Source organism: Filicampus tigris, chromosome 18 (assembly GCF_054856515.1).
Source record: "Filicampus tigris isolate MCC_2025a chromosome 18, RoL_Ftig_1.0, whole genome shotgun sequence".
Classification (NCBI taxonomy): domain Eukaryota; kingdom Metazoa; phylum Chordata; class Actinopteri; order Syngnathiformes; family Syngnathidae; genus Filicampus; species Filicampus tigris.
This window is the reverse complement of record NC_141234.1, coordinates 3187794-3209578: the sequence shown is the minus strand read 5'-3', so window position 1 is coordinate 3209578 and position 21785 is coordinate 3187794. Positions and strand designations below refer to the sequence as shown.

The window sequence follows — 21785 nt, the reverse complement described above, 5'->3', positions numbered from 1 at the left end:
ACCCACGACCTCTGAACTGTGAGGCGGACGTGCTAACCAGTCGATCACCGTGCCGCCTTTTTTAAACGTATTCCACACAAATAATTCTATGTTTCCATGTTTTGAGTGCGCACACAAAAACCACAGGTAACAAAACTCAGGCCCGGCAGCCCACCACATCATTTTTTGTGGCCATTAAAGCAAATAAAAAGTGTTTAAATCTGCTCTGCAAACTAACCCCCATGGCTTGCACAAAAGGCCTCGAGCCCTGCGAGTAAGAATTCTTCCCTTGCATGATGCTGGAAAAAGGTTCAAAAGTATCTCTGAATGTTCATCAGTTCCTAGTAAGACACACGTTGTCTTTAAATGAGTGAACCTCCGGAGCTGTAAAAGTGACTGCAAGAAGAGTACAATGCAGAACACTCAATGAGGTGACGAAGAATCCTAGCGTGTCGGTTAGAACTTTCTCTATGGCACATGACAACATGTCTGTTGACAAATCTTCCAAACTGAAAGTGAAAACATTTACACGGCCCAGGATGTTGAGCTGTTTGGAAGGAACACACGCACACACAAAAAAAAGGATTTTTAAAACTCTGTCATGATAAAATAAATGTGTCAATCCCAATTGAAGTACGATGTAGTCATTTATTGATTCAAAGTCCCAAATCCAGGTAAATGATCATCAACAGAAAGGCAACAATAACTTGAGGCTGTGAGTTCATAACCTCAGGTATTTTTTGTAAAACTCGAATAATAAATTATATCAACAAAACCAAACATGTATTCGATCAAATGAACAAACCTGAAAACTTTCTTGAGCACTCATTTGAGCACAAACACACTTCTCCTTTGCTGTCATACATTTGAAATTCCAGCAACGTTAGTCATTATTCTGGGGGATTAAAAGCAGAGAACGCTCATGTTCATTTTTGTGTTTACAAAAAAAAAAGTCTTGCTGGTTGTCACAATAACATGAATGTATTCAAATGCATCATTGAGTTTGGATTTTCCAGTGTGGTGTAACAATGGGGGCAAGCCTCTTCACTTCTCTTTCTGCAGAAAGTCAAAAGTTACGAGTTCAAATACTGACAAAACATTTTGCTTGACATTTTGACAAATAAACTCACCTTGTCTGTTTCCCCTGCCTCAGTTGAACCTGCAGACAAAAATAAAAGACATGCACTTTGACGCCAATGATTGCGTAAGCAATTCAGCTTTTTGTTGTTCTTTTTTGCTTTTTGTGGCCGTCTCAAAGGCGCAATGGATAACTTGGCGAACAACAATAGCTCACCCTATGAGCAGGTTAGCTTAGCAAATTGTGGTCACCTGAGGGGAGGAAGGTCCAAGAGACCAACTTGATGAGGCCGTAGAGCACCAGGGCCACGCCCACCATCGCCATGGAGTCCTCGATGGACGGTGTGCTGAAACCTGAGAGGACGCGAGTCATTCGTACTGCATCCGAAACAGCCTGATATAAAAATCCACATTTGCGTTTTAAAGAAAGGAAACATTCCGTCATATTACCGATGCCTCTGAGGGCCACGCTGGCGCGCCGCGTGCCCCCGGGATGCTGGGCGACGCAGGTGAGCTCCCCTCCGCTGCCCAGCTCCGGATCGGACGTGCTGAGCTCCAGCCGGGTGTCCTGGCTGTAGGTGCCGTCCGAGGCCTGCCTGTGGCCGGTGAGGCGGCCGGGTCCCAGCGACCTGGTCTTGCCGTCAGGGCCTTTCAACTGCCAGCTCAGCTCCAGGGAATGGGGGGAAAAGCCCGAGGCCTCGCAGTGGACTGTCAAAGCCTGCCCGGGAGCGGTGAGGGGCAACGGGGACGGGTAGATGGACAGGGAAGGAGGTTCTAGAAGGAAAAAAGTGTGCGCTGAGCGGTCAAGCTTACACGTTGCCGTTTTACTTTTCTGAAATGTACTTGTCGAGCGCAAGATTTTAAAGAAGGTCCCTCAGTATTATGTAGTAAAATATAGCACAACTGTCAAACGATTTTTTCAGCTTCCTTCTGCTGTGCAGCAATACTAGGAAAAAAAAACAAACATTTCAAACGAACCCCGGAAGCTGATGTATGATATTAATTGACAAAGATGAAAACGAATTGTAATTAATAATATCTCACCTGCGATCTCCAGCTCAATGGTGACCTGAGCCAGAAGGTGCGGCAGGTACACCATGCAGATGTACATTCCGGAATGGTGCACTTGGGCTTCCCGCAGCACCAGGGATGCGTTGCCATTCTGGTGCAGCCCCTCAAAGTCCATCGTGGCGCCTTCCTGCGGCGAGTCGAACAGCCGGTCCGATTTTCCATCGTAACCCAGAAGCAGTCGGCCGTTGCCTCGGGACTGGTAGCGCCATTCCACGGCAAAGCCGGAACTGAACAGGGGAGAAGCGGGGTCGGCCCAGAACTGGCAGTCCAGCAGCACCGGCTCCCCGAGTCTGGACTGCATCACCAGTGTTGTGGAGGTCACGCTGAGGACCACTGAGGAGGGTAACAGCAAAAGAGGGCGCATGAGAACTTCATCCAAGCGAGGTGAGCAACTCCAAACGGCGCTCTTTACCGTCCAGCTCGTTGGTTCCGGTGGACCCGCGCATGATGCTGGACGTGCCGCGCCGTCCGTCCAAGTCCTGAACGGCCACCGAAAACCAGTCGGCTTGCAGGTCAATAGGGCTGAACTCGCCCGCGAGTGAGGCGGCCCATGTGAGGGTGGAAGACTGCGGCTGGAAGTGGCTGAGCTCACAATGGGGCTTGCGGCCGGCGCCTCTGCGTGAGCGGCGACACAGAGTCGCCGCCGGGTCTGACCAGTGTGGAGGCCGCAAGCAGCGAGTCAGTCAAAGGAAGCCTCGCTACATCATTGCTATTGCTTTCATCCATTTCAAGGTATTTTCAAGAAAGGGTAGCAAGAATTTTGCCAACGTGGGGATTACGACAAGGGTATTATTGATTGCACACGCCAACAGACCGTCAATAGCGTAGACTCTCAGGATGCTGGGGTCGGCCGATTCTTGTAGGCTGGCTGCACTGTGGCCTTCTGTCCTGATGTGAAGCAGCGACTTCTCCTGGCTCGGGGGCGCCGCGAGAGCTCCTTTAGCAGATTTCTCGTTCATATACCAGCACTCCAGCGCGGGGCAGGAGTGGCTGCCAAAGGCTGCGGGAAAGCCGGACACGGGCAACAAGTTGACTCGCTTTAAAAAATGAGAATTTGCTTCATTGCTGATCGGATGATCCCTCAAAACATGAATCAATCGTGAATAAGGAAGCAAATAAGGGACTATCATGTATTAATGTTGCAACCTTTAGAAGAGCAACAGTTAAAAAGTATCGTTTATTTAATCTAACACATCTCATTTGAATCAAATACATCGTGTAATCCGATTAAAGGTGTGTAGTTCCATCCTACAAAGATGACATCAAGATTATATTTACAAATATTTTCAGAAATATTTCCACGCATTAAAATACTTTGAACTTCTTTGAAAAGTGACCACTAGTCTCATTCTTGTTGTTGCTATTATTATGCATGGTTACATCATGACACCACAATTTGTTAGACGCTCATGTAAAAAAATAAAAAAATAATAATCAACTTTTATGAACAGCAAGCTACGTACAATTATAGTAATATGATTGTTGTTGTTACGCGCTTTAGCCACAGGAGGGCGTGCGCAACAAAGTCAGTTAAAAACTTAGCCAAAACGCAGTTGTAGTTGTCATAACATTGCATAAGCGTGTACGACGTCATTAATAAAATCACGACATAAGATGACAAACTCTTGAGCATCGTTCGGCACGTTTTACTGAAAATGTTTTTTCAAGGGAATTACAGTTCAAGCAAATGTCTGTGGAGTGTTGTGTAGTACAGCATACCTTGCACGAAGCAGCTAAGCAGAAAGACGTTACCAAGTAAGTTCGTCATGGTTGTTCCGCTCATTTCTGCTTCTTCTTGTTCTTCTGTTCGTCTTCTTTTTGTTATTCTTCAAGCAAAAGGAAGCCGAGCAACCGTAACGTGTCTGTCTTTGGTTTACCCCCTACACAAATACTTTCACTTTCACTCTTGACTGCAAGTTCGCCTTAGAGGAAAAGCGTCACCTTCCGTTTACGGGAAAGGTGCAAAAATAGATAAGAAAACAAAAGTACAGTGAAAAGAAATCATTTAGTAAATGCGAGTAATACATTTTTCCACACAATTTAAACCGCTGGACAGGTGTCAATGACTCCTATCTTTGTCAGTCATTATTAAGACAAAGGCTACATTGTTAGCTACAATGTAGCTAACGCTAATGCTAATTTCTCCTAACATTGCAACTCTGCTTACCTTTTTGCTTTGACATGATAGTTCAACGGTCAAAAACGCAGACGAACCAGCGTGACGAGAAGCTCCTTGGTCACAGCCCACAAGCCAGACAAGCCTAGCATCAGGTGCTTAACCAGAGAGCCAGAATGTGCACTCCCTCTAAATACTTTAGAGCAATTTGGTCAAATATTAAAGACCACTTTGTAACTAAGCGTCTGGTCAATGATGGCCCAAAAGTCAATAGCTGTGTTGGGAATCAAGTATGATCAAATGCATCGTTTTTGGTGGAAAAATAGGCCTTACTGTAGTATAAAAGTAGAGCCATGCATCACAACACAGATGGAGATAAATTAATCTGTTTTTTTTTTTAATACAGTCAGCCTAAAACAATGTTGGTCTGCAACCCGGTGGCAGTATAATACAAGCATACAGTACGGAGTTATTCTTTGCAAAGGATAAAAATATGCCTGTGGGAATTGTTGCATTATTTCTCAAGTGTGTTGCTCCAACACAGATGCTACTATGGCACTTTAGATCGTTTGTAAGCATTAGGCTAAACGGATGTTTAGTTTGACAGCACATTTCAAACGGGGAAGCTAGAAGCTTCTTTTTTGAAGAACTGTCAAAAGATATGCTTGTTGCGAGGCAAGTTGAGTTCATTGCCACTTCCAACATGGCGGCGGTGTTGACGTACAATTCAGCAAAGAGTGCTTTATAGATTTTTGCTGTTTATTGTAACCGCCGTGATTTCCAAGAAAGTAAAACTTGTTTGCCGCTCTCTACCAGGAGGCGTCGCTGTTTCACCACAAGCTTCACACACGCAAGTGTAGCTTTTACTGTATCTTCTGTATCTTATCTGACGTCCCCTCGCACTCGCTGTTGATTTCGTGACATACGCAGCATGGAATTGCCTACCCGCACTTGACAAATTCGACATACATTCGCACATGACAAAGCCCGGGCCTTGATGTTGACATGTTATGCTACAAGTTATTTGTCTTCTTTGTCGCTGCTGTGCAAATACACAGCGTGACGACTGATAAGTGCCCTTTTTCACCGGAATATATTTTTTAAATTACTTTTAGTTTTTCCATCGCGATCGTTATGATTCGTAAACCATGTTGACACGCTTGATTTTGAACCAACAATTATTTTCATTTCCTTCATTTGTCGACTACGTGGACATATCGAGCGCGAAGGTCTTGGACGCGAACACTCGTTTCCTCGTAGCATACTGGAATACACAGACGTTTATTGTTGTTAAATAAATAATTGATAGTTGCTGTTGGAATATTTAGTTAAGATTGCAGAATTTAATGATTACACAAATCAAAATAATAGCGATTCACACCATCAGATGTACAAAAATATACAGACTAGTTGTTAATAGATTTTTAAGCCCAGTTCTTTGCTTTGTTATAGGTCAAATTGTTCGGACACATGATGATGATTAAATGCTCTATTAACCTTCACACGTGTGATATTAAACTGCAGATTACTGCTTCCTTGCATCTGCTAAATATCACTTTACTTTAATGGGAATAAAGTTTTGATTTAATCGACGCAATAGAAAAAAAAATCCATTGTATATTATGCGTAGTAGACAATGAACATCTGAGTTTTTTACTTTTTATATTCGAAATGATAAACTATTTCAATTTATATTTTAAATTGAGTGACATTTTGTGTTAGGAATTAAAGAGGGAAAAAAATGCTTTTATTTTTTTGTAACTGTAAATCGCCAATGAGGGGGTGTCATTCTCTCTCTCACTCTCATTCACACTCTCATGCTCTCTCTTTCTCTCTCTCTCTCATCCACATAATTATTGACAGCTGTGAGTTAAAAAAACACAAAATGAATTAAGAATGTGGGTTGATAAGGTTGCTAAAGACATACGAAGTGTGAAATGTTTCAACTGCAGATGGAATAATTCAAAATACAAATTGTGTAACATTGATGGAACTAAAACAAATGAGTCAAATTTGTGTCATTTTACCATTTTTCTTTCAGTGATTCACACGCTCAAGTACTTCACGACAACATCCTCCGAAGTCCCAAATCTACCAGCGTACTGGGAGGTTGTTTATGTTGATGATGTTCAGATTTTGCACTTTGACAGCAACAGTAGGAAAATACAAATCAAACAGGACTGGGTGAACAAAATCACGGCAGATGAGCCACACCGCTGGGAGACATGGATCAGTCAGAGTCATGAGCAGGTCTCCAAAGCCAACATTGAAATTGCTAAAGAGCGCTTCAACCAAACTGCAGGTTTGTTTCCGTTCAACCTTCGTCTTATGAAATTCACCTGACGCGCTCAAACAAACACGTCACCGCTGGCTTCTCCTGTCGCTTCATCGTGTGTGCGTGCGATACTTTCAGGTGTTCACATGGTCCAGGTGATCCGTGGCTGTGAGTGGGATGACGAGACCGGTGAGGTTGACGGTTGGGCTGACATCAGTTATGACGGAGAAGACTTCATATGGTTTGAGGTGAAGACGATGAGATGGATCGCAGCCATTCAACAAGCTGTCATCACCAAAAACAAGTGGGAACAAAGGGAAGGATTCAGTCAACGCAGAAAGCATCGTCTCACTGAGATTTGTCCAGCTGTGTTGAAGAAGCATGTGAGCGATGGGAGGGACTTCCTGATGAGAACAGGTACATTGCTGTTGTTAGCACACCCCCAATAGGAAGGTCACTGTCATTACAACCTGCGCTCAACATTTTCTCTTCATCTTTGCCTCGGTGTGCAGAGCTTCCCACGGTGTCTCTGCTGCAAGCGTCACGCAACCAGACGAGGTGAGCGACACAAATGTTTGGCTGACCAAAGAGAAGATTTTTGGCCTCGTGCCGTTTGCGACGGAAAGTAATCTTCTCTTGCTTCTCTTTCATTTCAGCCAAATACTCTCAAGCTTGTGTTGTGAGTAAACTTTGCTTTGAGCCGCAAAAAACAAGGCAGCTCAAGATTCATTCAGCTCGGTAGAGCAAATGTACTTTCTTCACGAGTGCGATTGGTGTTGATTCACATCTCACGTTGTTTCGCAGCCATTGCCTACGATTCTGAGCTCGTTTCCAAGCTCGACGCAGCAGCCGTCACAGGGTGAGTTGGCTGACGCGGGCCCCGAGCGATCTTTCGGATTCTGGAGATGCTTTGGGCAGCGTTGGTTTGTGTGCACTTAACGCTTGCGTTTGCTCTGCTCTGCTTCCTCCAGGAGTCGCATTACAGGAGAGATCTCTCCTTCCGAGGCCTTTCTGATTCCTCCTGGATTTGAAAACAGATGATGTTTATTTGTATTTGTTCTGGTTTTGGTGTATCAGGTTAGATTTGAGGAGTTCATTGGATTGCTATCTTCTGTCTTTGTTCGTCTTTGCGCGGGGTTGGATTGTATGAAACCCACCAGGGTTGCGCTATGAAAAAGGCCTCTTCTTTTCTGGTGTCATTGAATCCATCCATCCATCCATCCATATCCGAGCCGATTATCCTCACGAGGGTTGCGGGCCACTATAATAAGATTACCGATGCTCCCATAACCGCCGTGGGAATGATCGTTGATATAGTAAGTACGATCATTTGATAATCGTACATTTGCTGCTCACGATGCATTCATAAACTAAGCGCGAGGAGGTCAGGTGAAGTCACGCTAACCATTGCTAATATGAAGGTGATTGCTGAGATTTCCTGCCACGTCCTTGATTTCTCTACTCATGTCTGACCGCACATGTATGGAGTAATTTTCCACCGACATGCAGACACATCGACAAGTACGAGACGTTTCAACTGCCCTTTTGCTCACCCCATCCTTTAGAGTTGGAACGTAGGGATGTGAGAATAAAAAGAAGGGAGACGGAAAGACTTTTTTAGAACGCCTGGAAGAATCGTATTGTACAGCTCTTCTCCCTTCTCCGTGCAAGCAGAAAATTCAAAGAGAGTGTCTTCATCTCCTATTTTGTGCGGTTTTCATAAATGTCTCTCCGATGAACCCGGCAACCGCTTTGACGCCAACAAACGACTGTCAAAGTCGATGTCGATCTGGACGTGACTTGCGATTTGAACGGCGGACGAACAGAGTCGACCCAAACAATTGATCAATGACACACGCGGAAATGCAAAACGGCGCGCACTACTTGGCTGCGACCAGCAGAGGCGCTGTTGACGCAGGCCCCAGGGGTTTGCCCGTCCGTCCAAAGAGGTTCGGAGCAAACCACACACAGCGAGGCCAAAACAGTCAAACGCTTGATTTTCTGTCTCTCTGTGCGGGGACTGCGGCAAATAAAAATGTTGTAAGAGATTTGAAAACTGAAAATTTGACAATCTGTGTGTCCACCTGTTAATCTCCATGAGAGAAAAAGGACAAGGCGATGCTGTCAGCCGTGAGTGATCTTGTGGCATTTTAGAGTCATTCAAGTTAATGGAAACTCAATTCCATGGACCTAATCGGGCTGTCACACAAATGAAAATAGCGCCAACTTGAAACTAACCTATGGACCACTTGACTAGCATCCACCTTGAGCTTTTTGATCTTTCTCTGGAGCAATGGCCCAAAATATAGTCTGTACTATCGATTTTCTGCGTGTGGGAACAGCAACAGGTCTAAAATGCTAAATTCCCTTTAATCGGGTGGATGCCTGAGAGCTGAACTTTTACTTTTGTTTTCAAACACGCCACACTGCGGACACGTGATACTTTAGCTTTATTTGGGCTCGTCCTGCAGCTTCAGCCTTTGTGTTTTCACGCAGAAACTATCAATGGCGATCACCAGCGCGTCGATTGCCTTTCTGCTCATGTTAGCGTTAGCTAAGAAGGGCATTCTTAAGGAAAAGTTGCTTAGTCGCACAACACGTCATGTAATTGTCTCTGTGCGATATTTCGTTTGAGTGGCATGAAACCGTTACTGTTCAAGCGATCGGAAATGTGGACAAACCAGTGCGATGGGGAGCTTCTTGCTCGCAGCCAACAAGGCAAGTCGGACAAGCCCAACGTCAGGTGGTTAGCCAGGAAACCAGACAAGCACTCACACCAGCTACTTTGGGGCGATTTTGCAAAACACAGTAGACGACATTGTAATTAACCATCTGGAGGCGGGTTTCACCAAAGGAAGCCAACATTGTGCTGTGCACATACAGGATTTCATAGTATTGGCCACAAAGGCATCGCATTCTCTTGGCAAAATGATGTTACAATGGCCAAATATGATCCAAAGTCATTGGCTGTGTTGGGATTCACGTTCTAAACTAACCAATGAGTTGCGATGGGCAAAATATCCTTAATATGAAAGGAGAGCAACACAAATGGACAAAAAGAGTTGTGCGTTCACTTTGTAAAACACACCATAAACAGCTTGAAGATTTTTGGGGAATTCTGCCAACCTGCTTTTTGTTTTCAATGAGTTAAGTTGAATGATCTGCCAATATAAACTGTAGCGATTATACAGTCGGGAATAAGTCATTTGGAAAACCATAGCTCAGCCTTAAAAGCTTTACCGAGTGCCCCTCTTTTCCACATCCAATACGGCGGCGACGTTAACATACGTTTAGCAATCAAAGTGGGCTCATGGACGTTTGCATCTCGACGGTAACGACGCACTCGGGTCACGTGATTTCAGAGAAAGCCAAACTAGCGCTTCCTTGCTGTAGTTACCGCTCGCTACCAGGAGGAGGGCGTCGCTGTTTTCACCACAAATCTCACAACCACTTGTGCTGCTTTTCACCCCATCTGACGTCTTCTCACACACACACACACACACACACATACATTTGCTGTCGTTTTAGCAACAGATGCAGCATGACGGAAGTGAACTGGTTTCCATTCGGGTCTAAAATGAATCGCTGCCATCAAACTCGAACGGGCACTATCCAGTTTGAGTGCTGCGTGACGTCTTCGCCACGCTGTACTCTGATTGGCTCAGGTGGGGTAGTCAAAAGCGAGTGCTGCGTGACGTCATCGCCACGCTGTACTCTGATTGGCTCGGGTGGGGTTATCAAAAGCGCGTCCTACCGTTTTTTGTCAGCCTTTCGGACGGGCAGCCGCCCCTTTGACTTGTTCGTTGCCCAGCTCGATGAAAACAGCAAAACAACTTTTGATGCCAGCTATGAATGTATTTTTCCTCTTTGTTGCGGCTGTACAAGTGCACAGCGTGACGCCTGGTAAGTGCGCTTTTTAAAATAACTTTACTATCCCATTGCTGTCGCTTGTCGCTCTTGATTTTGAGGCCAGGCCTCAAGTTTTTCATTTTCTTCATTTGTCCGCTGGGTAATAAAGTTGATCAACTTAAAAGACGACACAAATAAAGATGATGCACACCAGCATGGCAAATAAATATGAAATATGGAAAAGCTAACAGGCAGCCGTGAAATGTTATACTGTGTCATTCTAGAAATCACTTTTATATTTCTTTGTCTGTTCGACGTGGGGGGTAATTGCTAAAACAATAGAGTTACACTTCAAATGCTCTAAGCCGTCACATTGTCACAAGTAGAAAAAAACCGAGTGTGGGTCGTCACTCTCACGGGCGGGGAAGGTTGTGAGAAACAATGCGCCGAGATCGAGATGATATCAATGACGTCAAGTGTGTCGACGTTCACACTGCAGGCAGAATTATTTGAAAGAGGAATTACGCAAGATTGCTGAATGTAAAACAAGTGAATAAAACGGGGGTCATTTTCCTGTTTTTCTTCCAGCTGGTCACACGCTCGAGTATTTCGTGACAGCGTCCTCTCAAGTTGCAAAGCTACCCGAGTACTGGGAGGTCGCGTACGTTGACGGCGTTCCGATTTTTCACTACGACAGCAACGGCAGGAAAATGCAAATCAAACAGGACTGGGTGAACAAAATCACGGCAGACGATCCACACTTCTGGCAGAGAGAGACGCGGGGCAGTGTTATAAATGAGCAGGTCTTCAAAGCCAACATTGAAATTGCTAAAGAGCGCTTCAACCAAACTGGAGGTTTGTTTCCCTTCAACCTTCTTCTAATGAAATTCACCTGACGCGCTCAAACAAACACGTCACTGCTGGCTTCTCCTGTCGCTTCATCGTGTGTGCGTGCGATACTTTCAGGTGTTCACATGTTCCAGGTGATCCGTGGCTGTGAGTGGGATGACGAGACCGGTGAGGTTGACGGTTGGGATGACCACAGTTATGACGGAGAAGACTTCATATCGTTTGAGGTGAAGACGATGAGATGGATCGCAGCCAATCAACAAGCTGTCATCACCAAAAACAAGTGGGAACAAAGGGAAGGATTGAGTCAACGCAGAAAGCATATTCTCACTGAGATTTGTCCAGCTTTTTTGGAGAAGCATGTGAGCAATGGGAGGGACTTCCTGATGAGAACAGGTGCAGCGGCCTCTCACACCTTCGAGCCTCACACTCTCGCCATGGTTCGCCCTCTCACACCTTCTTTCATCCTGGCCCACGTGTCCGTCGTTCGCCTCTCGCCCTTTTGGCCATCTTCTGTCCTCTCACACCTGGTCTCCAATCTTTGGATGCCCCCCAGTGTTTGTACTCTTGCACGTTCGCTCCCCTCTTTCACTCATCCTCGCATGCTGTTTTCAGTTCCACATTCGAACCCACATACTCTCAAGATCCCTCACATATTTCTTCCATCCGTCCTTCTCCGCACATTTTCTCACGTTGTCTTCATGCCTACTCTCTTCAACTTTCATCCTCTCACAGGTTCATCATTCGCCTGTCCTGTTTTCCTTCCATCTTGAGTCACGTCACTCATTCTCTCATACTTTTCGCGTTTTCCTCTCTCACGTCTCTGTTGAATTTGCTCTCACATTTGCGCCGCCCTTTGTCCTCTCACACATTTGTCATTTTCCATCTTTCATCCTTTCAAACTTTGTCTCCAGCTCTAGTCCTCTCAGACATTGTCGCAACGTTTCTCCCTCTCACACATTTTCATCGTCTTTTGTCCCCTTGCGACTTCATTTCCTTTTTCTTCCCCTCTTTCTATCTTGCAGATTCTCCTTGTTGTCTCGTCCACATTTCTTTCCTTCTCTCGCACATTCTCTCCATCTTTGGCTCCTTCCATCTTTGCTCCCTCACGCCTTCTCTCCACCTCCGTGTGCAGAGCTTCCCACGGTGTCTCTGCTGCAAAAGACGCCTTCCTCTCCGGTCACCTGCCACGCCACCGGTTTCTACCCCAGGGCGTCGGCCCTATTTTGGAGGAGGGACGGCGAGGAGATCCACGAGGACGTGGAGATGGGGGAGACCCTCCCCAACCACGACGGAACCTTCCAGACGGCGGCCCACCTCAAAGTGGGGGTGACGCCCGACGTGGAGGGCAAGTACGAATGCGTGTTCCAGCTGGCCGGCGTCGAGGGAGACGTCGTCGTCAAGCTGGAGAGAGGAAGCGTCCTGAGCAACGCGCGCATCCAAGGTGACCGGCGCCCACCCGCTTGAATTGTCGCGTGTCGGGCACGGTGGCCGACCGGCGTCTTGACAGCAGTCGGTCACGTGTTTGTCTTCATCTCTTGCTTGCCTTGTGAAGAAGGAGAAGACCGAAAGAAGACGGTGGCCATCGCTGTCTCCTTGGCGGTCCTCGCTCTGGCGGCGGCGGCGGCGGCCGTCCTTGCCAAGCGTCACGCAACCAGACGAGGTGAGCGACACAAATGTTTGGCTGACCAAAGAGAAGATTTTTGGCCTCGTGCCGTTTGTGACGGAAAGTAATCTTCTCTTGTTTCTCTTTCATTTCAGCCAAATACTCTCAAGCTTGTGAGTAAATCCTTTTTCTGTTTCCTTAGAGTCAAAATAAACCAGGCAGTCCTCAGAAGGCCCCGTTTAGACCTTTGCCACCCAAGTGTGAACGAGGGGTCACTTGACATGTCCCAAATTGAGATTCAACTGCTCTCTTTGCTCATCAGTACAGCACTAATTTAGTCATTCTATATGCTGAGGATATAAATTAGGGAACATTTGGATGTGGATTCTTGTGCACTATTTGCTCTGCTCTTCCTCCAGGTGCTGGACAACAACAACAAAAACAACAAGAAGAAGAACAACAACACTATTTCAACCCACACTGACTGTTCAAACAGCAAAAAGTACGATATTCCCTTTCACCCCTTCTGAAGCACCGACACACACTGTAAACGGACTCACAATTCGCCCCTCGCGGGTGAAGCCTGAGGGCATCCATCTTGCGTTGCCAGTGATGCTTACCACTTCCGCTTGTTTTTCGCTGAAAACACCGTTCTCGGTGCATGTTTTATGCAGAAGGCGTGTCCCTGTTTCCATGGACGCTAAAAACATTTATCCGATTCGCGGACTTGCGTGCTCATGCACTTTCAATCGGGGGAAAAAAAACCTATTTTGACATGCGCGGATTGACCAAACATACCAGAAGTAGTCATAGAAGAAGCCGTAGCGACTGCTGTGTCAACAAAACATCATTCCGTCCATTTTCTTCTCCAAACCTTAGCGTTATTTCGCTACATTTTTCCCCGTTTGCACTTTTACGTCGAGTTAACACTTCCTAACGGAGCTTCAAATATCCCATTTCAGTCGCCATGTCTTTCGCACTTTGTGCTACCACTAGCTTCCGGGAATAACAGAAACGCGTAAACACAGACACGCGCAGTAAACATTTCTGAATATGTTTTCATGTGAGCCGCTCGGATTAACAATCGAAATTAAACCACCCCTCTCGTTTGGAACAATATTCACTCATTGGAATGGACTGAATAGTCCCAACGGGTCGTGTACACAAAGCCTTTTTTTCCGATCGGGCTTTTAATCCGAGTAAATGTCGCCGTTGTTGATGCTAACACGATGCAGTCGAATCTTTCAGTAGCACTTGAAGATCACTACATTCTTAGCGATGAAATGTGGTTGTAGCACTTAACAGACTTTTTGGTACAACCGTTTTTGCCGTGTCGACAGGCAAAGTGAAATTGCAAGATGGCCGCCAGTGGCTTCATTTCTCGCTACGGCGAGTAAGTGGCATTGTGAGTCCATTCATTTAAAAAAAAAAAAAAAAAAAAAAGTCGTTCTTTAGGGGTGGGGGAGTCGACCGAAGCAATTCCCTCTCTGTATTCGAGATGAAGTCATGCCTTTTCTTATGTAGTTTCTCGGCGTTTTCCAAGCCATTCATTAGTAGGCACTTGAAGTGAGTACTACAAATCGTTCTGTGAAATCCATCCAGATGTGGTCGGGTGGGCATAAAAAGGTCCCTTGGTATTTTGTCACCAAGTCAGGGCGAGACGCGATCGTTTTCGTGTGCAGTCTGCATCTCGTTTTGATGTTAGGCTTGCTGTTTTGATCCACAGGCATTGCAATTGTATTATAGTTTAGACCAAGTTAAATACAGCATAACAAAACGATGGAGCCTATAGTCACTGTCACCATTTGCACCTTGATCTGCCCTCGGAAAATTGTACATTTGTTTTTACTGACTTGAGGACATGTAGTAGAATTGCAATGTACCTGTTTTTTTTCAACTGTGCAGATGCCAATTAATTCTTCTAGAACAGCTATCGCTGCATAAATGTTTTTCTTGGCTTATTCCACCACCCTCGCACACGGTTAAAGCACGCGTATCGTGTAATTCGTCTCGTCTTCATGTTGGTCTCTATTCTGACGCTTCCTCTCCTGGGAGTTTCAATGTTGTTTGGTGCAATTCCATTTTTGGCCATTGGGGGGGGGCAGCGCGCCATTATTTAAAATGAAGAGAGAACAGCAAGCTCAGCATTTTAAAAATCCCCTCAAAAATGATAGTAACATCGCGTGTCCTAACACGCGAACAAGCAGGCAATCAGTCATCTTTGAAAAGCACAAATTTATTGAAAAAAAAAAAAAAATTAGTAAGAGTTAGATGTGAGTACATGCGTATAGTGGCCATCTTCAGACAACAAGGTCTTGTCTAAAAATAAACAATGAACCAATTGTGTGTTATACTCTGTAAATAAGCTTGTACACAAGCCAATTTGTAGGGTTGACAATAACTGAGTAGGATCAAGCACATACATATCATAAACATTCCATAAAATTATATGCACGTTCCGTCACTTCAGCACACACCTGAGAAATGCTACAGTAGCTAACTAGCAAGACCACTCCCACCCGAGAGTGATTAACTATTGACATTTGGTTACACCCCCCCCCCCCCCCCAGGGAAAAAAAAATGACACCAATAAATAATATATTTTTTCTTTTGCTAAACTGCTACGTTAGTCATCCACAACTGGATTAGTGGACAAAAAGTCAGTAAGGTGAGTAGCACTTGAGGTTCCAGGGCGTAGTAGTAACACAAATGATGACCTGAATTTTAATGTCTTGATTAATTTTCATTTCGATTAATCAATGACATGCTCTTTTTTTTTTTTTTTCTTCAGTCGAACCCCAGGGTTCTCTTCTCCACTCTCTTCTCTTCTCATATTTACATGAGGAAACACTGGAAAGTTTTGCCCTGGTTGATGCAAGGACACTTGTTCGAGTTTTCTCCCAGGTAAACCCAACAACCTGCCTTTTGGATCCAATTCCCACATTTCTTTTTAAGACATTTTATGGATTTTTTGAAGAACAAATTTTAAATATAGTCAATTGCTCTCTTCAGACAGGCGTCTTCCCCGCTGCCTTTAAAACGGCGGTGGTGAAGCCCCTTCTGAAGAAGAGCGGTTCTGACCCGAGCGTTTTTAATAACTACAGACCCGTATCCAACTTGCCGTTTTTAAGTAAGATTTTAGAAAAACTGGTTTTCATCCAGTTGAATCATTTTTTAAATACAAATAATATTTTGGAGAAATATCAATCTGGTTTTAGGATGAACCACAGTACGGAGACTGCTCTTTTAAGGATCTTAAATGATATTAGGTGCACTGCAGACGTGAGAAAACTCACAGTCTTGGTGCTACTGGATCTAAGCGCTGCTTTTGATACAGTAGATCACCAAATTTGATTAAATAGACTTAAAAATCTAGTGGGCATCTCTGGTACTGTTTTTGACTGGTTTTATTCCTATCTCACAGACCGATATTTCTTTGTAAGTATGGATACTTGTTCCTCTAAAACTCATGAAATTAAATGTGGGGTTCCTCAAGGTTCGATTTTAGGCCCCTTACTTTTTAATCTTTATATGCTTCCCCTCGGGGATGTCATCAGGGGACACGGCATCAGCTTTCACAGCTATGCTGATGACACGCAGCTGTATATTGCCGTGTCTCCTGATGACACAGGACCCATTGATACCCTTTTAAATTGCGTTTTAGATATCAAGTCATGGATGGCAGATAATTTCCTACAGCTCAATGAGGACAAGACTGAGGTTTTAGTTATCGGTCCCGAAGGTCAGAGAGAGAAGCTTTTACCAAAACTACACATTTTTAATCCCTCACACTGTGTGAAGAACCTTGGCGTCATTTTTGACTGAGCTCAGTTTTATTCCTCATATTAAAAATGTAACCAAGATTGGTTTTTATCACCTTAAGAATATCGCCGGAGTCCGCCCGTTTCTCTCTCAGGCTAACACGGAAGTGCTGATGCATGCCTTTATTTCCTGTCGTTTAGATTACTGTAATGCCCTGCTCTCTGGCCTCCCGAAAAAGAGCATTTCACCACTGCAACTACTGCAGAATTCAGCCGCTCGGTTGCTGACGAGAACCAGAGGGCGGGAGCACATTACGCCAGTTTTGAAATTGCTGCATTGGCTCCCTGTGTGTTTCAGGATCGATTTTAAAGTACTTTTATTAGTTTATAAATGTGTTAATGGTCTTGGGCCATCTTATTTATCTGATTTGCTTTTATCATACCAGCCCTCGCGGATCCTGAGGTCCTCTGGCGCCGGCCTTTTATTTATTCCAAGGGTGAGGACCAAAATGCATGGCGAGGCTGCATTCAGCCATTTTGGTCCTCACCTTTGGAATAGCCTGCCAGAGGATGTCAGGTCTGCAGAGACTGTTGATATTTTTAAGAGGAAGCTCAAGACACACCTTTTTAGTTTGGCTTTCAACAACTTTTAAATAATTTATCTTTTCTTTTGATTGAAGATAATTCTATGTTTTGCTTTGAATGTTTTAAAGCACTTTGAGTTGCATTTTTATGTATGAAAAGTGCTATATAAATAAAATGTGATTGATTGATTGATTGATTGAGTCCAGTCACATTCCTTCAACTGCCTGTTGCTTTCAAGGAGGTGACTTCGTTCATGCCGAAGCACGTGACTACGATTTATCGACAAGCTTTATTTTTTTCAATTCTTTTTGTCATGTTATTGGATAAATACTAACACATACGTGACACATTAGCGTGCTGGTATATGTTGCATTTCTTATTTTTTCCAAGCATTGATGATTTCTATAATTGCGTCCACCGCTGCCAAACTTAAAACACAATTGCTAATACTGCTGGTGAGCCACAAATGTAGCAACAAAAATGTGTGAAGGAGGTGAGTGTGTCTGTGACTGTGTGTAGTGATGATGATGATGATGATCAATGCAGTTGATCGACAGCCCAAACACGAGGCCGGCTGCTCCTCCTCAGCCACTGCGGGAGCTCACCTGCAACGAGGAGAGATGACAGAAGGAAGGAGGCGGAGTTATCGAGTTCCTTCCTAAAATAGCACCTGTTTTAAAATCCTGAACGGCCAGTCAGAAGCCAGAAGGAAGTCATTTCCAGAAAAGGCACAGATATGGGAATTGGAGTGCATTTGTGAGTTCAGGTTACAAATGAATTGCGCACTTAAATATAAACTTAAAGAAGCATGAATTTATTCATGTTAAGTAATTGGTAAATTGATTTATTGAAAGTTAAAAATATAGCTAAATATATATTTTAAATCGTTGGTTGATTTTAATAACTATAAATAATATGGGCCCGTAACATTAAAATGAACAACTTCCACATTTTGCTAAATAATACAAAATGCATTTATCTGATTTAGAGGCACAACAATCAAGTAGTCGATGAACACGTTTATTTGAAAACAATTTTCAGAATTCATTAATCGTTTTGGGACTTTAAAATTGTCCAAAGGTAAATACTTGAATGATTTTTGTCCAATTTCTGACAGGCTAAACTAGTCATTGAATGACAACCAATTTGTGCATTTTCTGAACGGTTAATTTCTGTTTTGGAATAATAAAGGGTGCGAAGTTAAAAAAAAAAAAAAAAAAAAGATTTATAAATTAATTGAAAAAGCAATCAACAGATTAATCAATGATTAAAATAATTGTTAGTTGTGGCCCTAATCTGAAAACTTGAGCAATGGGAGGGATAAATGGTACAATAATCAATTCTCAACATGTCACATTGGCCCAGCACTAGTTCAGTCAACGTGTGCGTGCAAGTGTGTGACCTGGGCGATGTTGACCCCAGTTAGCTTCTCTAGTGTTTCGGGGAGTCGGGTCATGATGTCCAGAACCTCGGCGGACAGTTTGGCGGCCCCCACTTCGCCTCCGCTGGACACCATGGTCACTTTGTTGGCTTGGCACAGAGGCTTGCTGATCTCTTCCGCCATCTAGTGGAAGTAAGTGCAAAAAGCGCCTCAAGTACGTCAATCCACCATTTTCTGTTTGGGTGAGCTGGAGTCCACCCGGGACTGGTGCGTGTCTCACCAGGGGCAGTTTCTCCAGCAACATGTCCACCATGGCGCCGTCGCCGTACAGCTGGAAGGCTTCGGCCTTCTTGGCCATTTGCTCGGCTTCGGCGCGGCCCTTAGCCTCCACGGCAAACGCCTCCGCCTCGCCCTTCATCTGCCGGCGGAAAAAAGAAAAGTGTCAACAGTTTACGTTTTTGTTTTTATCTGTCGTTAATCCCCCCCCCCCCCCCACCCCCACCCCCGCCCCCGCCCCCGCCCCCGCCCTCACCCTGATGGACTCAGCCTCGGCTTCCGCCTCCATGATCATCTTGAGGCTGCCAGGACACAAAAATCAACTATTTTACATAGAATTTTTTTTTTTTTTTTTAATCAACATCATGAAAAAAGTGGCAAGGTCATTGTAGTTGATGCAATCTGACAAAACTCAAATGAAATGGAAATGCTTTAAAAAAACAACAACTAACTTTAGCAACATCTCACGTTCATAAAAGTAACTACAGTTATCGTGAAAAATCCTTTGTTTTTAATTTCAGTCATGCGGCTCCGGGGCTCATTTGAAGTGTGCTGCGTTTATTTTACTATTGCGTTTTATGTCCGTACAAATAAGACAGCTATTTAAGAAAGACTAAGAGTAATTAAAAAAACTCAAATGAAACGTTTTCCAAAAAATAAAAGGTTACAAACCTGCTCTGAAAGTAACTAAATAACGACAATCAAAATCCTCTTCCAACTATTTTCCATTGACGTTTTTTTTTCTGCCCTCCCATCGGTGCATTTAAAAAAAAATTTTTTTTTTTTTTTTTTAAAAAAGCGTGCACGACTGACCGCTGGGCCTCGGCCAGCTTCTCCAGGCGGTACTTCTCGGCCTCGGCGGGTTTCTTGACCTTGGCCTCCAGCTCCTTCTCCTTGCGCGTGATCTCCTGCTCCTGCAGCGTGATCTGCTGGCTGCGCTCCACCACCTGCACCTGCATGCGCTCCTCCTCGATGCGCTGCTTGGTCTTGGCCACCTGCAGCTGGTAGGCCATCTCCGACTCGGCCTTCTTGGTGTTCACCTCCACGTCGTACGCCGCCTTCTTCAGCTCGTAGTCGCGCTGCGCCTTGGCCATGTCGATCTCGTTCTTGTACTGCGCCGACACCTTCTCCTGCATGGCGTGCGCCTCCTGCGTGCAGAAGTTGTAAATGAAAATATATATATACATGTATACAGTACTAGTATAAGTGTGGACCTGGTTTGTTGCTAGGCAGAGTTCACGGGGCACAATCAGATCTGCCCTATGAACAATCCAGTGCTGTCTCCTACAGTACATTTGGTAGGAAATTTTCATCTTCCCTGTGTCCTACTCCAACAGTTGGCGTTATTGAAGGAAACATGCTAGCAAAGGTCACGCAACATTCTGCTAGCACGAGCGACCTAGCGACGTAAACGTTTGCGCGTGTGCGGTTTCATGCCGTCGAGTGTATGTCGCGTTTTGATGTGTGTGCTCTTTTTAGAATCTGAACTTGCTTGAATGGACATTTTTTAGCCCAATTTTGCCCTTTTTTTTCCTGGCAACTCAAAAAATGAAGACTTGCAATACGTTTGGGTGGGCATGGGCAAATTGGGTCCTACCTAGTATTTACTTTTTATTATTGGTCAATTTTTTTTTCTCCCAAAAATTGGTTTGTAAGAATGTATTTATTTTTCAAATTACATAATTATCGTATAATATTTCTAATTTGTTTTGTAAATAAGGTAGTTTGTGCAGTAACTTTTTAAACTTAAAAAAAATAGTCAATTAATAATGTTACTCATGTTTTCTACACATAATCATTTCTTGATTTATTGTAAATAAAGCGTAAAATATAACCTAATTACATGTGTAATTTTAAAATTAAATTAGTTCATTGTTTATCAAATTGAGTACAAATGAAAAATGAGCATACACTTTTACGATACCTATTTTGCATACACAGACCACGCAAGTTTGTCCAGTCGTGCTTGAGAGAGAAGGATTTTTTTGTTGTTGTTTTTTTTTGTTTGTACACTGGCTGTCAAAAAATGCCGTTTTGGTGACTATTTATTTTATTAATACTGATGTTAACGTGGCTGCTGATGAAATGCGAAGAAAGTGCAAAGGCTGCTTGTCTTGAATGTATTTTAAAACTGACGCCTGTTCAGAGTCATCAAAATGTTGTCCTCCATCTTGTTTTCAGCAAGAGTACAACTGTGGATAACTAAGCAGGCATTTTTTTGTGTAAATGTTATGTTGCTGATATTTATACTGAAGATTTATACATATATAGCTAAGTCCACCACTTCAGGACAAAGGCGTCCAAACGTAAAAGGAGTCATCTTTTGTACAGTTTTGCGGGGTGGCGTTAATCTAATGTGTTTAACACAATTGGGTTTTTTTTTGTTGTTGTTTTTTTTGTTTAAATGTGCCTGTTTCTTGAGTGAAGACATACTTGGCACATTTTGGAAGGCTGTTGTCGTGGCTTATTTGTGCCAAAATTAAATCCATATAAAAGCAATCAAAAGTTGTTCTTGTCTCCCTGCTTGTCCTGTCTCATATTACGACTAAATATTTCTCGTTGTTAGAGTCCCACTGGTGGTTTGCGTAAGAATCACTGCCTAAATTTACAGTGAATCCCTGCATGCAGTCCTAACCTATTAGCAGATATTTTTTTTCAACATTTTGTGTAGAAGGATGTTTTTGTTTTTTTCAGATGGCAGTCAACCACCACCCCCCCTTTTTTTTTTATGGAACATGCTTATTGATAGTTTATCTGCTTTTTTTTCTTTTTCTTAATTTTGTGTTTGATCAGGAGCTGGTTTCACTGTCCAAACGTGCAGTATTGTGCACATACAGGACTTCATAGCTTTAGCCACAAAGGTAACACATTCTATTGGCGAAAATTACATTTATAATAGCCAAAACGTTAATAGCTACGTTGGGAATCAAACAAATTTAGTTAGTAGAGCAACACATCAC

General features: G+C 43.8%; 4 protein-coding genes across 13 annotated transcripts; 2 read left to right on the top strand and 2 right to left on the bottom strand.

Annotated features, from left to right (window-relative positions):
• Positions 1-607: 607 nt before the first annotated feature.
• Positions 608-4584, bottom strand: LOC147131992 (tapasin-like). The gene is given in 9 exon segments (XM_086013874.1): positions 608-1088; positions 1091-1138; positions 1309-1410; positions 1507-1830; positions 2101-2460; positions 2540-2776; positions 2942-3127; positions 3847-3953; positions 4295-4584. Coding segments are annotated over 8 exon segments (1386 nt in total). The 5' UTR covers positions 3911-3953; positions 4295-4584; the 3' UTR covers positions 608-1023.
• On the top strand, positions 3671-10130 carry LOC147131991 (class I histocompatibility antigen, F10 alpha chain-like). Of its 2 annotated transcripts, none has more exons than XM_086013883.1 (7): positions 3671-3882; positions 6285-6545; positions 6657-6935; positions 7031-7076; positions 7175-7197; positions 7323-7377; positions 7490-10130. In XM_086013883.1, coding segments are annotated over exons 1-7 (735 nt in total). In that variant the 5' UTR covers positions 3671-3881; the 3' UTR covers positions 7560-10130. The 2 variants fall into 2 exon arrangements, with proteins under 2 accessions (XP_085870009.1, XP_085870007.1); XM_086013881.1 differs by lacking the exon at positions 3671-3882 and adding an exon at positions 5133-6108.
• A 124-nt stretch (positions 10131-10254) lies between these two features.
• On the top strand, positions 10255-19501 carry LOC147131990 (major histocompatibility complex class I-related protein 1-like). Of its 9 annotated transcripts, none has more exons than XR_015081993.1 (10): positions 10255-10421; positions 10956-11222; positions 11334-11612; positions 12352-12660; positions 12772-12879; positions 13027-13143; positions 13242-13324; positions 15614-17924; positions 18604-18741; positions 18833-19501. XR_015081993.1 is itself a non-coding variant. In XM_086013876.1 (7 exons), exons 1-7 carry the CDS (start codon positions 10334-10336, stop codon positions 13304-13306), a joined length of 1233 nt encoding a protein of 410 aa, XP_085870002.1. In that variant the 5' UTR covers positions 10255-10333; the 3' UTR covers positions 13307-14755. The 9 variants fall into 9 exon arrangements, 4 of the variants coding, with proteins under 4 accessions (XP_085870002.1, XP_085870003.1, XP_085870005.1 ...); XR_015081992.1 differs by having other exon boundaries at positions 18591-18741; XR_015081991.1 differs by having other exon boundaries at positions 15614-18741.
• On the bottom strand, positions 17439-20027 carry LOC147131989 (flotillin-1-like). The gene is made up of 5 exons (XM_086013880.1): positions 19639-20027; positions 19082-19127; positions 18830-18967; positions 18571-18732; positions 17439-17773 (listed from the first exon to the last, which is right to left on the bottom strand). The coding sequence occupies exons 1-5, from the start codon at positions 20010-20012 to the stop codon at positions 17753-17755; spliced, it is 741 nt and encodes a 246-aa protein (XP_085870006.1). The 5' UTR covers positions 20013-20027; the 3' UTR covers positions 17439-17752.
• Positions 20028-21785: the final 1758 nt, after the last annotated feature.

What these genes read in the sequence shown, in the direction of transcription:
- LOC147131991 (XM_086013881.1), top strand. Translation starts at nt 5,985, where the DNA reads ATGCTTTTATTTTTTTGTAACTGTAAATCGCCAATGAGGGGGTGTCAT. An exon ending in GCGTCACGCAACCAGACGAG is followed by an intron (nt 7,077 to 7,174) that starts GTGAGCGACACA and finishes CTTTCATTTCAG; the next exon opens with CCAAATACTCTCAAGCTTGT. An exon ending in GACGCAGCAGCCGTCACAGG is followed by an intron (nt 7,378 to 7,489) that starts GTGAGTTGGCTG and finishes TGCTTCCTCCAG; the next exon opens with GAGTCGCATTACAGGAGAGA.
- LOC147131990 (XM_086013876.1), top strand. Translation starts at nt 10,334, where the DNA reads ATGAAAACAGCAAAACAACTTTTGATGCCAGCTATGAATGTATTTTTC. An exon ending in GAGCAACGCGCGCATCCAAG is followed by an intron (nt 12,661 to 12,771) that starts GTGACCGGCGCC and finishes TGCCTTGTGAAG; the next exon opens with AAGGAGAAGACCGAAAGAAG. An exon ending in ACTGCTCTCTTTGCTCATCA is followed by an intron (nt 13,144 to 13,241) that starts GTACAGCACTAA and finishes CTCTTCCTCCAG; the next exon opens with GTGCTGGACAACAACAACAA.
- LOC147131989 (XM_086013880.1), bottom strand. Translation starts at nt 20,012, where the DNA reads ATGTATATATATATTTTCATTTACAACTTCTGCACGCAGGAGGCGCAC. An exon ending in AAGCTGGCCGAGGCCCAGCG is followed by an intron (nt 19,128 to 19,638) that starts GTCAGTCGTGCA and finishes GTGTCCTGGCAG; the next exon opens with CCTCAAGATGATCATGGAGG. An exon ending in TGCTGGAGAAACTGCCCCTG is followed by an intron (nt 18,733 to 18,829) that starts GTGAGACACGCA and finishes TACTTCCACTAG; the next exon opens with ATGGCGGAAGAGATCAGCAA.